Below are 13,101 nucleotides of genomic sequence, written 5' to 3' on the forward strand. Positions count from 1 at the left end.
AGTTCAAAACTCACCAGATGAATTATTCCACCATTGAAAAGGAAACTCTTGGAATGCTGTTGGCCTTACAACACTTTGAGGTGTATGTTGGTTCTTCTTCTCCAGTGACTGTGTTTACTGATCATAACCCCATTGTGTTCTTGTCACAGATGTACAACCACAACCAAAGGCTGATGCGCTGGTCATTGATGGTACAGCGATTTAACCTCATAATTAAGCACAAGAAGGGTTCGGAGAATGTGGTGGCAGATGCCTTATCCCGTGTGTATGGTTGATCTTAGTTATAGAGGTTGGTGAGCTATTTGGTATAATTTTTATTTGTTTTCTTTCTTCCCAGGGCTTGGATTTTATGGGAGGGGGTGTTACATGCAGTGGTGGCTGCATGTGGGATTCCTCCCAGTTCGGGTTGCTGCTGAGCTCCGGCGGGTTAAGCAGGCCCAGCTGGTTTCACTCTGTCTCTTGATGAGCAGAGTATAAAACTAGCTGGGAAACTGACTTTCGGGGCCTCTTGGCCAATTGGGCAGCATGTGTGCTGCAGCTTGGTGGTGCTGCAAATGAGGATTTTGGTCTACTAGAAACCCTGGTTTTCATTGTTATTCTCCCTTTTCTTTTCTTGTAGGTTTTCATTTTCATCTTTGAGTTTTCTCTGGATTCCCCAGAATAAACCCTTTAATTTTACCCTCCTGGTTTTTGTCTCTTAATTTTTCCTGGCTTATCTATTGTTACAGCCACCCCCCCCTCCAAAACCCCTAGACTGCCTTGGGGATGTAACAGGGGGTGTTTTGTTTATTGTTTTGGCCTTGGAGACCCTGAAGCTTATAGCTTTCCTGTATTTTCTGCCTACTGTGATTTAGATTACTGATTTTTTTGTTACACCCAATGCCAGGATTTGGGGAGGGTTAGTAACACCAGGTCACAAAGCAGGACATCAAGCCAAATTAATCAAATCAAGTCATCCACAGTCCTGCTTCACATTTCGTATAAGGTGTTTCTTTCAGTAGTTTAGTCATAGGTTTCTACTGCTGCTCCATACTCCTTTCATCCACAAGCCACTGCAGATATCATGTCATGTTTACACATATAGCTGAAATTTTTGCACAGTACCTAAAGGACTGTAAATATATTCATTGTAATGAGTTGACACATCAACAGCTTGACTAACAGAGCCAAAAAAACCAAAAAACTGAACATGTGATTTGATAGACAGTTACTCTCCTGTTCTGTAGCTCATTCTTGTTGCCTTCAACATGACAGACCATTTGTCTTCCACGTGCAACAGTTTTACAAATATCCCTTTGTTGCAAACCATTCAAGCAATGGTTAGTGCAAGAAAACTCCCATTCTTCATCTTCCTCATACTTTTCACAAATAGTCTTGTTTTAAAGAATCTAGAGTCTGAGAGACAGCAAAGACTTTCAGTAGACAACAGGATGGCTGAACCGTCTAGAGCAGTGGTTCTCAAACTTTTTTCAGTGATGTACCCCCTTCAAAATATATTTTTAGTCAAGTACCCCCTGACACGGGCAAAACATTTTTGGAATAAAACAGAGGTACAGTGCTGTAAATACCCTGTAAATACTGAATATAAAATTCAGTGCATGAACACACATTTATATTTTATCGAACTTTTTACAAAATAATTTTTCCCAAGACTTATTATGAGGAGCCTACTGATTTTTTAAAGATATTTTGAAAAGCTTCACGTACCCCCTGCAGTACCTCCACGTACCCCCAGGAGTACGCGTACCCCCATTTGAGAACCACTGGTCTAGAGCAATGTAGCTTTGAAGCTTTCAACTTCTGTTTTCTGTGGAACTTCCTGGATTGGGACATGTTGGCAGCATTTTGGAAAGTGTCTACTTTCAGGCAGCATACACACAGACTGTAGCTAATCCCTCCTTGTGTTAGCACTGACAAATATAAGATGCGAAAGACATCTTAATATTTTTTTTACAGTAGCTGCATTTCCATTACAAATGTGTGTAGGACTTGTTGATATTCTGCTAATGTCAATAAAAAACAATTGTGCAATTCTGATGTTTCCATTAAATAAGAAATGCAATTAAAATTGCATGTGAGTAAGTTTGTTCATACAATAAGTCTTTAAGAATTATGGCTGTGACAGATGTAAACACATGAGATACATATTTCAGGAGAAGTTAGCTTTTTTTTTCAGGTGTCAAAGCAACAAGCCCTGCCTACTTGGGAGCAGCTACATATGCTGCGTTTTGGGGAAGTAATCTGTGATTTTACAGAGGATGTATGTATTCAACACTTTGGAATAAAAAAACTCAACTGTTTATGAACTATGCAAAGCTGTGAGAGTTGTGGTGGCATCTAAAGAAGACGGTGCCTTCAAATAACCACATCGCTGCTGTATATAAACTGGTGTTGTTCATGTGATGCGAAAAAAAAGTGTTTTTTCCATTTCTCACCTATTTCAATACAGCTGTAAAACCGTCTCATCCTAGTGCAAAAACCTTTTAGCTTTTTCAAAATCAGCATGTTTTTTGGTATAAGGAAACACAGCTAGAGACTGCTTCCTTTAAAACTTCATGACAGCCATGACAGAAAAGTGTATATTTAAGATTTCTTTGTAGATTTTTCTAAAAGAAGAGCATCCAAAGTTAAAGCAGACTAATCTAAAGTCAGCACATCAAACATGTACAATAACCACACAATGGATTCTGGCCTAACCCAATCCTGTAATTATACATTTTTATGTTTTCTGGAATTAAAAATGGTGCACTTGAAAAACTGCTTTTACTTATATTGTCAAATATAATGAAAATACTCTGTAAATCAAACTCTATTTTAAATAGTCTGCTACTGACAAGTTGCTTAATTCTTGTTCATTTAGGTTATCATCTAACCTAAATTTAGATGATAACAAACCTGCATTGCATCACTTCTTGCAGCCCTTATACTGTGCACAACACAGGCCAAACACCCAATCACCATTATTATTTTAATTTGACATAGCTACGCCCTGGGAAAAGAATCAAATAATCCAAAGAAACAATTCTCACAGTTTTAAGTCTCCTCAGTGTTGCTTAAACCTGTATTCTTGCCCTTTGCTTGGCTTCTAAAACCTAAACTTCTCGAACATGTCTTAAGTAGTCTGGCCACTTGTAGCAACCTTGGAACAGAGACAATCAATGGGAAAAGAGTTTGTTATATTATAGAGATGAACCAAAACCAACCCCCACCCTAACACTGGCGCCTACCTGTCTACCTGAATCATTTCAAGGGCTGCAGAGAGTTATTGACTATGTACACTCTGATTTTGGTTTTGGACAATACGTTTCAAGTTTTAAGTGAGCACATGACTCATTAACACCAAAGTTCACAGAAAGTCCTAACAAAGTCTGAACATCCTCAGACCTAACCAATTTGTTGACTGTTGTTCTAAGGAAGGGGATACCTTTATCTGCCATTGTGCAACAGCTTTGTCTGGCATGCTATAAAAATAATCCGCTTTGGCTGCAGCTGGATTATGAGTGCAAGACAAGGCAGAACAGGAGGAATGACATTTCTATCTCAGGGCAGTTGCCTCATTACACGGGGAAAACAGAGTATCAGCCTTCCTGATCTTTCAGGCCTCCCTCACCGTGCATTAGGCAAGACAATAAATGTCAAGCAGCTTTGCTCCTCAGCTGGTCCCCCACAAGTGAGATTCATTACTGAGCTGTAGGGATAATGGCAGTCCATCTTACGAGAGGAAGTGAAAGGCTCCATATCCCTGGGACAAGATCAATAGTCAGCAGGCTTGATCAAGAAACAGGCGGTGCTTCTATAGGCGCTGGTCTGGAAGGTAGAACCCCCACTCCACGGCGTCATGCCTCAGGATTCCTGTCTTTTTTCTTACCTCTGCCAGAGCAGCAGTCTAGCCTGTCAGAGTTTAACTTGCTCAAGATCAGATATTATACACAAAGACATATCTGGTGATTATCGTCCAAAGATACAAACACTTTTTGAGCATTATTTGTGCCTGACTGCTTTAAAGTCTAGATAACAAGAACTTGAGTACAACTTGGCCAAAATATGTGTCTGTTTGGATGAGGCGAGGAGGCTGTCAGAGTTTGAACCGCTAATGAGAATCAATGGGATACAGAGAAAGTCAGAGAATACCCCTTGTGTTTGTTGCATCTGACATTTCACTCAATTACCATGTCCCCTTGTGAAAATCTATTGCTAGGCAATCTAAATTAGAAAACGGAAGAGTGAATGGAAATGGAAAAAAGGGGAAACAAGTTGTGGGCCGAAAGCATATTACACATGTCAGAGTGACGTACTGTAGGTACAAAGCGATGCCAGACTGTCAGAACTATGTCATGGCAGGAAAAAAAAGTGTTAGCAAACAGAGCAAGACTTACATGCGAACTGGATGCTGGCTCTGCGGCTCAGGATGGAGCCCAGCGTGTTGAAAGCCGTGCACTGGTACATCCCGCTGTCTTGGTCTTTGTCCAGGTTCCTAATGATCAGGCTGCCTCCAGACATGTGACGCCGGTAGTCGCTCCCCAGATCAATGAGCGTTCCGTTTAGTGACCATCTGGAAAAACGCAAACACAATCAGTGGCTGAGCCCCCCCTGGAGATGAGCGCTCAGCATTTATCAGAGATCCGTTTGATCGGTCTGCTTACATCATGCTGAGAGGATAAAAGGTGAGTAATAAATAGTAGGGGTTTCAAATTACAAGAAAGGGATGTGTAAACTGCCTTTGTGCCATGTTAGGGTGAAAATGTCACAGTTGGATCCAACTAGTCTGAGTTTATAAAATTCCTCTGTCCAGCTGTACGTATGGGAAAATAAAAAAAAAAAAAAACTAACTAACCATCTTTGGTATTGTGACTTTTGTTTGGCCTCTAGCTTCTGTTCTATCCCAGTTTTAATTAATCCCAGTAGAGAACTTTGTTCTGGATTTGATCAACTGAGTTGCTGTCCCTAAACCAAATTAGTTCTTGTGCCTAAAACTAAGCAAACAAATGAAACAGCAGCTGCAACATTCATAATCAGTATACAGTGAACTGACTGTGTTCAAACCGAAAAAACAGAGAATGCAGTCCCAAATTAAATAGATTACTTCCGTTGGTAACAAGTATTTAAATTTATCCAAGTTAACAGTGACAGGTGCCAGTAACTAGAAGGTCAATTATACTAAAGCACTAATCATAAATATTAGTTCTGTTAACTCTAAGGTGCTAACCCAATGTACTAATTTGTGGAAGCTAAAGTTAACACGCTAAAACACCAATTTAAGCCATGTCAATGCCTATCATGGATCAATAACACACCACTGATACATGGTGTATCATGTGTACCAGACAGGTAAGATTGGCCCCTTTATCAGCTATCACCACAGTTGACCTTCAGGAAGGGATTCTTTGGAACAGACCTTTCACTCATGGATTCAGTTGTACAGTTGTTGAGTTTAAAGTTTAAACTGTTTAACGTAGAACAGCATTGCATTCTGGGTACCGAATTGACTCATTTGCTGCACCACATCTTGGGTGGAGAATGTGAGGAGAGGAAACAGAACTGCCATGTACACAGTCTTCATCCACTTCAAAATAAGAGCATCTAACTACTTGAGGAATTCTTAAAAGGTGATAACCAAAACTTCAACAAAGATGTCAAACTTTATTCAACTGAAAGTTTATGAAACAGCCAAGTAAATTAGAGCTTTAGAAACAATAAAAAATATTTAATATAGGGAAAGCTAAGTATGCTGACGGTTTTCAAAGTTAGCAAAAAGGCTAAAGCAATGGGCAAAAAACGAGTTTCCCTGCTGGTGTGTTAACAGAATTATCCTCACATCGGCAAGTTCATTTATTAGGTTTGTTGAAACTGACAATTTAAAAACCTTAACAAAATAACTTGGATGGTTCTAAGTTGTTACCAATTGCAGCAATTATTTTTTTGATGGCATGACTGCATGAAAACTAAACCCACACTACATACTGCTGTCTGTGTGACCATTTTGTTAGCATACACCATGCAATTATGTCTCACTGCTATAATCTGTGACAAACAGGTGTAAAATAAAACATTGTAGCTAACAAGACATTTTGAGCACGTAGCATAAGCAGAACAATTCATCTAAGAGTTGCAGGCTATATCTTGGAGACAGTTGATAACCAGCGTTGCTGTAAGTAGCTGGGTTGTTATTTCCCACTTAATCACCGTGCATACTTGAAAAATGATTACACTGGCTGTAATTTTGTCGGAATGTGCAATTGGAGGCATATTTGAATCTGAGTGGAGATGAAAACGTCTAAATATTTTGTGATATTAGCAGAAGAAATCTGAGGGACTCAAGCAGCCTTGGCAGATTTATGCGCTCTCTGAGTGCTTTCTAATTAGTTTCTTGTTGTGCCTTTGTGTTTCTGACGTATTGCTCTCTGACACCTTCACATTGCATTGTCTACAGACCATTTCCCTTAGAAAAGGTCACAAGATCGTCTCTCACACACACCAGATTCTAGAAGTGACAGCAATTAATCACTGCCAGAAATGAGAGACAAAAGCATTGAATAATGTTTGTGCTTCACAATAAAAAAGCACTTCATGTGTAATTTGCTGGAATCTGTGATCTGTTATTTCGACTTTGACAGGAGGAGACGGCACAAAAAAAAAAATCCCTACATGTGACCTGCTTGCTGTAGTGGGGCTTTATCTTTGATCATTACCACAGATGAAAAGTTACACCTCACGCTCCTTATAGAATCAGAGAGAAATCAAACATTATTGGAATGCCGGGTGTGAGTCTCCCTTGGTGAAGGGACAGCGAAATGAAAACTCCAATGATAAGAAGGGGGGAAAAAAATCAATATCATTTTTAGCCTCCCAGGCAAACTATCAGGCAGTTAGAATGATGCATCATGCAGACTTAAAGCTAGTTCTTCATTGCCTTCCAATCCGCCCGGTTTCCTGCATAACAAACTACAAAAGACAAAGCTGTCTTTCATCTTGTGGCTTGCATTATTCATCTAACAGTCGCTGACAGTCATTTAATTTGACTGATTTTGTCACAGTGTTACTTTCAAACAGCTCCCTGCTTCTCATAATTATCAGCTTTCCAAGAATACATGTGAAAACATCAACATTTACAACAGAACGCTCGTCCTTTTTTGTCTGTGACGACCCTGGGTTTCCCCCTCTGCACCGAGAACTGCACCCTCTGTTAGTGCAATAGAAGGGATTATTCATTAAATGAGCAGGAGGAAAAAAATAGAGGATGCTTTGCTAGTTAGCTTTGGAGCAGCCCAGCGTGATTGAATTTAATGGGAGATGAAAGCAGACAGCCTGGGCAGATCACACACCATGAAGAAAGTTAGCTTCTACAATAAGAACGCCGCCCATCCGACACGTTTTGGAATCCATTTCATTTCAGTTCAGTTGTTTATCGGTTCCCTTTTATCAGTATTTACTAAATGCCAATTAGTAAAAAGAATCCCACCAGAGAGAGTAAAATCTTCCCTCATCTTGAGTGAGCTTGTTGCCGCGGTGAGGAGCCCTCCCTTAAAACAGAAGCAGGCCTCTGGGACTCTCTGTAATTCATCTATACACCGCTATCATCTGCCAAATTGCCAATGACCACTTGTATCTCAGCAGTGTCACAGGAGGCCAGGCTAGCCCAGACCATCACACTGCATCAATCTGTTTTACAGGCAATGTGTTAGATGATTTCTTGCTAGGTTTTTAAAATGTTCTCTACAATTTAATGTGACTTTTTTTCTGCAGCTTGTTTTTGGATGGCTTCACGGCTTGTTATAAACACTCTGTAAAGGTTTTATGTAGCCTTTAAAGCAAACTGCTGAGACTTATTGGACATGCCTCCCTTTCATGTGGTGTTGGGTCAGATCCAGGCTTTGGCACAAATATTCAAGGCTTTTTGTATATTGTCATGTTACAACCACAAACATAAACATATTTAATGTGATTGATCTACACAAACAAGTGCATAATGGTAACCAAACCCATCCCAAAACAATGGAAAGAGTACAGCTAAACAGAAAACCTGCAGTCAATTTTCACAAGACATGTGTCCACCTGAAATAACAGGCTGGGGCAACCATAGCAACAATCAAATAAGCATCCCAGAGGCTCATGGGAACTCTGTAGGATCTGGCAGTTTACGAGCCACGTAGCAAACACAGCACACATTTGAAAAAAAGAATCTGAGTGATTATTGTTACATCTAAGCAGTGGTGGAAGCACTTCCACTAAACCGCTAACAGCAGAGCTAATTTTGCGTTTAGGGCTTTAGCATTTCTGCTAACTTTGAAAACGCTTAGCTGCCCTTAAATTAAAATTTGCAGATAAATTCTAAACTGTTACTTTACTTTTTGTAAACTTTTCAGTTGTATGAGGTTTGCCATTTGTGTTGAAGTTTTGGTGAATGTCTGTAGCTGGATGTGTATTCATGCTTATATGTTGAAGTGAATGAAGACTGTTAGTGTAGCAATTCTGTAGTTGTACATGTAGGTGGGCAGTAATAATTTCAGTAACAATCCAATATATTCTGCTGTCACACATGTCAATGATCAAATGTGGCTATTAACTTGGTTGAATTATGGACTTTAGCATTAGCTTTCACTAAATTCTACCTTGGTACAGTGTGTTAGTGGAAGAAATGTTTATGACTTCAAGGTTAGCTAACTTTTTAGTTAGTAACCAACACTGGTTCTTTGCTGTTAGATATTTTTTGTCACATTGTCTTCCAACTTTTAAGACAAGAGTTTCCACATCCAAATGATGCTTTAATAATCCAGTATTTGTTAACATAGATAAGCTTATTTGATTTTATTTTGATCAATTAAAAACAGAGATATCTATATGTAGATGTATTGCTATCTTCCACTTCTCTGCTTTTCCATCTTTGGAAGCTATATTCAGAACAAACTGATAATGGTTTATTTTATCCAACTGACACTCTTCTTTAAGATCTCAGCAGCGGGTCGATTCATTCCAGTGGGAGACAGAAATGTGCAGACAATCTCTGCTCGATACATTTGCCACACAAAGGGAGACGTGCATCTTTACACCTCCACACCAGGCATCGCTAATCCTTGGCCACAGGCATCTTGGATTGTAGCACTGAGCTTCAGCAAAGAGAGTCTTTGGTGGGATTTTTTCCACAGCCTCCCCTAACTGTTCTGCTGGATGAGGCTTTGCTCTGCCCAGGTAATGCTTTGCCCTGTTTGGAGATGGTTCCTGCACAGACTCTGCTTAACAGTCTTCTGCACCAGGGGTCAATGCTGATCAGTCAGCCTGAAAAGGATCACTGCAGGACACTGATGGAAACTGTTATCAACTCCTTCTGGGTGGATCTGGGGTAAGAGTGTTTAACCCCAACAATCAGGCCAAATGGATAAATGAATTTCTCTCATAGGAGCCTAGCAGCCTTTTTTTCCTTTAGTTTCTGTGTTTTTGCAACCCACATGCCATATCTTTTATTTTATAATCTCTATGTAGGAAACTGTTACATTTACAGCTCCTTCTCACACCCTCTCTCTTAGGAGGGCTGTAGTGCATGACGTATGACACAACCAGAAGTTGGAACGAACAAAAAAAGTTTATTCTTCAGGGGGATGTCTTGAAAAGCACTAAAAAGTTTGTGTTTTTTATTATTCAACTGGAATTATTTGACCAGGATTTAAACAAGGTAAACTGGGTGTAACATCAGGTTGGTAGTGCCCCTGTTAACATGTAGAGCATTTGTGTTGCATTCAGATGTCAAACAAAGATGAGCTACTTACTATTCTCATCCAGTTGGATATGTACTTTGATCTCTACCCAGATTGCCATTGAGTTTTTGGATATGGTTGTTGACATAAGAGAACCTTCATCCCCAGATGATCAGGTGATCATCAATTTCAGTAGAAAAAACACACGACCTTGAGATCAGCAAAAGTGACTGACTCCAAATAAACACGTAGTATGTATAATGGATAAAAGATACATTATTCAATATGCCAATATAAACATGAACACTGCAACATAAAAACAGCAGGTTTCGTCCAAGTGGTTTAACTTGTTGCAATGGTCTGAGACACCATTGACGGTAGACTGAGTAAAGACTGAGCCAATCTGGGACGATTTACGCCTGTATCTGGAGCTGTCTAAGAAAAACCAGATGGCCCGACTAGATTCTAAGTGCCAGGTCTGAAACAGGTCTAACTAAAAGCTACTTTAGCTACTCCAGCAGTTTCCTGACTAAGGATGATCAGTAGAAGAGACTGTGCCTTTTCAGCAACACATCTGACGTGGCAAACAGCCCTCTGTAAAATGAAAGGTGCCCTCTCCAATGACACTACTGAAACAACTTAAGATATACTGTATCTGTTCTCTCTCACTTCCAACTGCATTTAGCACACTGTGTGTCTTAGCTAATCTTGCTAGTTGATTCTGTGGGAACTCATTTTACTGCTTTTGTATGTTCTCACAAGCTGCATTTTACAGACATCTAATCCGTCTCTCTCCATTTGTTTTAATTCCAGATTGGTACCAGAGAATGCAGTTTACAGCCCTTTGGTCAAACCCGGTCACCCTTAATGTGCCTAGTAAATAATGATGGCCTTATTGTAGTGGATAAATGTGGACCTTGATGTTTAATCAATTTTTCACTTTCACACATGGAAATTAAGCAAGTAGATCAAGTAAATCAACATTAAATGGTCAGTTTTAATAGTAAAACGATTCAGTTCCATAGTTTGGAGTCTAGATTTTATGTCTTATAATAAAACCAATTACTTTTATATAGAAATAGTATCTAATTATGATTTCTATCAACTCACCTGAAAGTTCATTGGACATAGACTGAATTGCCTGTTGACACACATAGCAAATGAACCAACCCCATGGCATTCACTAAATGCAGCCAGGCATCTAAACGTGGTGAAGATGACTTACTGAAGTTCACGCTAATGAACAAAATGAGGACTAAAGTAACAATGTGTGTTTAAGTAACACACATAAGTATCTTTTGGGTTAACAGAGAATGAAAGTATCCTAGAGCAGATAAGGGGACAAAGCTATGAGGCTAATGTTATAGCTTAGGGGAGAATGGGCAGATTGGCTCAAGATGAAAGAAAGGCAACAACTTTAAAACAAAGTATGCCAAACCTTGTAGAAAATGTGGTACAGCTGCAGAAGACCACTAGGTGCCACACCTGTCAGAGAACTGAACACTCAGGCTACAATTTTGCACGAGATGAATAAAATTGTACGACCAAAGATTGGAATAATGTTGCCTGGTCTCATGGGTTTGGATTTTAGCCATGACATTATGACGGTAGGGTTTAAATTTGACTGAAGGACAAGGAAGCAGGAGTCCATTCTGTCTTTTATAAACAGATCAGGTTAGGAGTGTTGGTGTTATAGTTTTGGGGAAGTTTTAAAGGCCCAGCTTGGGTCTCTTAGTAGCAATTGAAAATTGTGTAAACACAGCGGCAGAGTCCACTTCAGGACCCCCCTTCTGCTTCAGTGTATGTCACACCCTAAGCTTATGGATCCAGCTCACAGAGAGACCACCACACCATCCATGAGTTTTTAGCCATTTAATAATCTTTGTAGGAATTTTGTGAAGAATCATACAAATGTACGTAATAAGTTTCAAGTTTCAAAATATCCCCAAAACTTCCATGATAACCTGGCTTAACTGGTGATGAGAATGTGGGCAGAGCAACGGATAGGAACAATATGTTCTTGGTGACAAAATTGAACTGAAAGGCAAAAAAAGTGTGACATCGGAATTACATTTTGTCAATTTTACAATATTTAAACATATAAATGTAAGAAAACAATGTTTCCTCTCTTCCAAATATATCTCACTTGCTGCATTTATGTGCATTTATGTCCACCTGCTAGCAAGGAGTCTTAAAGCTAGTTAGGAGTTTCAACCTTCAAGTCTTCAGTCACAGTAAACGTAATGTATTTGGTTATTTTTTCAATTGTTTGGAGCTAATGTTAAAACTAATTTGCTCAAGTAATTAATCATGCAGCCCTACTAAAGAGTAAATGCAGTCCAGCTGAAGTGCCCTGTATGGGCTGGTCTGGGAATGAACTCCTGGTGACCTTGAGGCTCCCATCAATTTTGCATGAGTTCTCCTCATCAGATAGAGCAGGAATTGTACTGCAGCAGTAGCAGTGGATCACCTGGGTTTTCTCCAAGCCAGATGCCCGCAGAGACAGTAACCACACACATTCACACCCCTGCACACACAGCCATACACACACAGACACGCACACGCACACAGAGCTTTAGAGCTGTTAATGGAAATTCAATTGCTGGCCAGGGCGCTCTCTACAATTATGTTTAGTAGGTTATCACTGCAGAGTTCACATAAATTGATGTTCATTTTGCTTTCGAGCCAAGTGTAACAATGAAAACTCCCAAACCCGCTCTTTATCGCCATGGGTGTGTGTTTGGGAATGTGCATCATCTCATAAATCCTGTGGAATTAGAGAAATATTGGCAGATGTACATCACAAGTGAACACAGCAGCCAGGATATTACCTACCAACTGTAATTACATGGTTTTTGTTCCAGAAAAAGAATGCTTTTACTGAAATTAAACATAGGAGAAAAGATGGATGCCTAGTAAATGCCAAGAGAGTGAGTGAGAGCGTATATCTGCTTCTCACAAATTCCTAAATGCAGAATATAGTTGAATCAGCACCTCTGTGGTTTCAACAGTACATCTTTACAAGCCTACAGATTTTCTTGTTGGGTGAAGAGGCAATTTACCATCCAGAATCTAAAAATCAATTCCATTTGAAAACTGCTTTGGAGATGTTATCTGGTTGTGTGCTAAAATGAAATCACCAGCAAACACACGAACATATTTGAAATTACGTCTTTCCTGCTTCTGTTTGCGTTCCTCGGCAGAAACCTTTAAAGTTTAAACTATGGTAGAACCTGACTACACTACGGCAGACACCAGGAAGAGCACTTTTTTTTATTCCCACTTTCCAATCACTGCCTTGCCCTTGATCCTGTGTTACAGCAGATTCATAGTAAACACAGTGACAGGTGTATTCATAAAGCAGCGCTCGGAGCCCCGCGGTGTGCTCTGCCGCTGCAGCGGACTATTTGTC

The 13,101-nt window shown here is 39.8% G+C and overlaps 1 protein-coding gene across 1 annotated transcript in view; it reads right to left on the minus strand.

The window, feature by feature from the left end:
- The window catches only part of LOC102227310 (contactin-3-like), a 95,608-nt gene that overhangs the window by 52,661 nt on the left and 29,846 nt on the right, over positions 1–13,101 (minus strand). Inside the window, exon 4 of the mRNA XM_023325255.1 lies at positions 4,377–4,552. Coding sequence (XP_023181023.1) covers positions 4,377–4,552 — 176 coding nt within the window. The remainder of the gene's footprint in view (positions 1–4,376; positions 4,553–13,101) is intronic.

The sequence above is a fragment of the Xiphophorus maculatus genome, chromosome 20 (genome assembly GCF_002775205.1).
Source record: "Xiphophorus maculatus strain JP 163 A chromosome 20, X_maculatus-5.0-male, whole genome shotgun sequence".
Classification (NCBI taxonomy): Eukaryota; Metazoa; Chordata; class Actinopteri; order Cyprinodontiformes; family Poeciliidae; genus Xiphophorus; species Xiphophorus maculatus.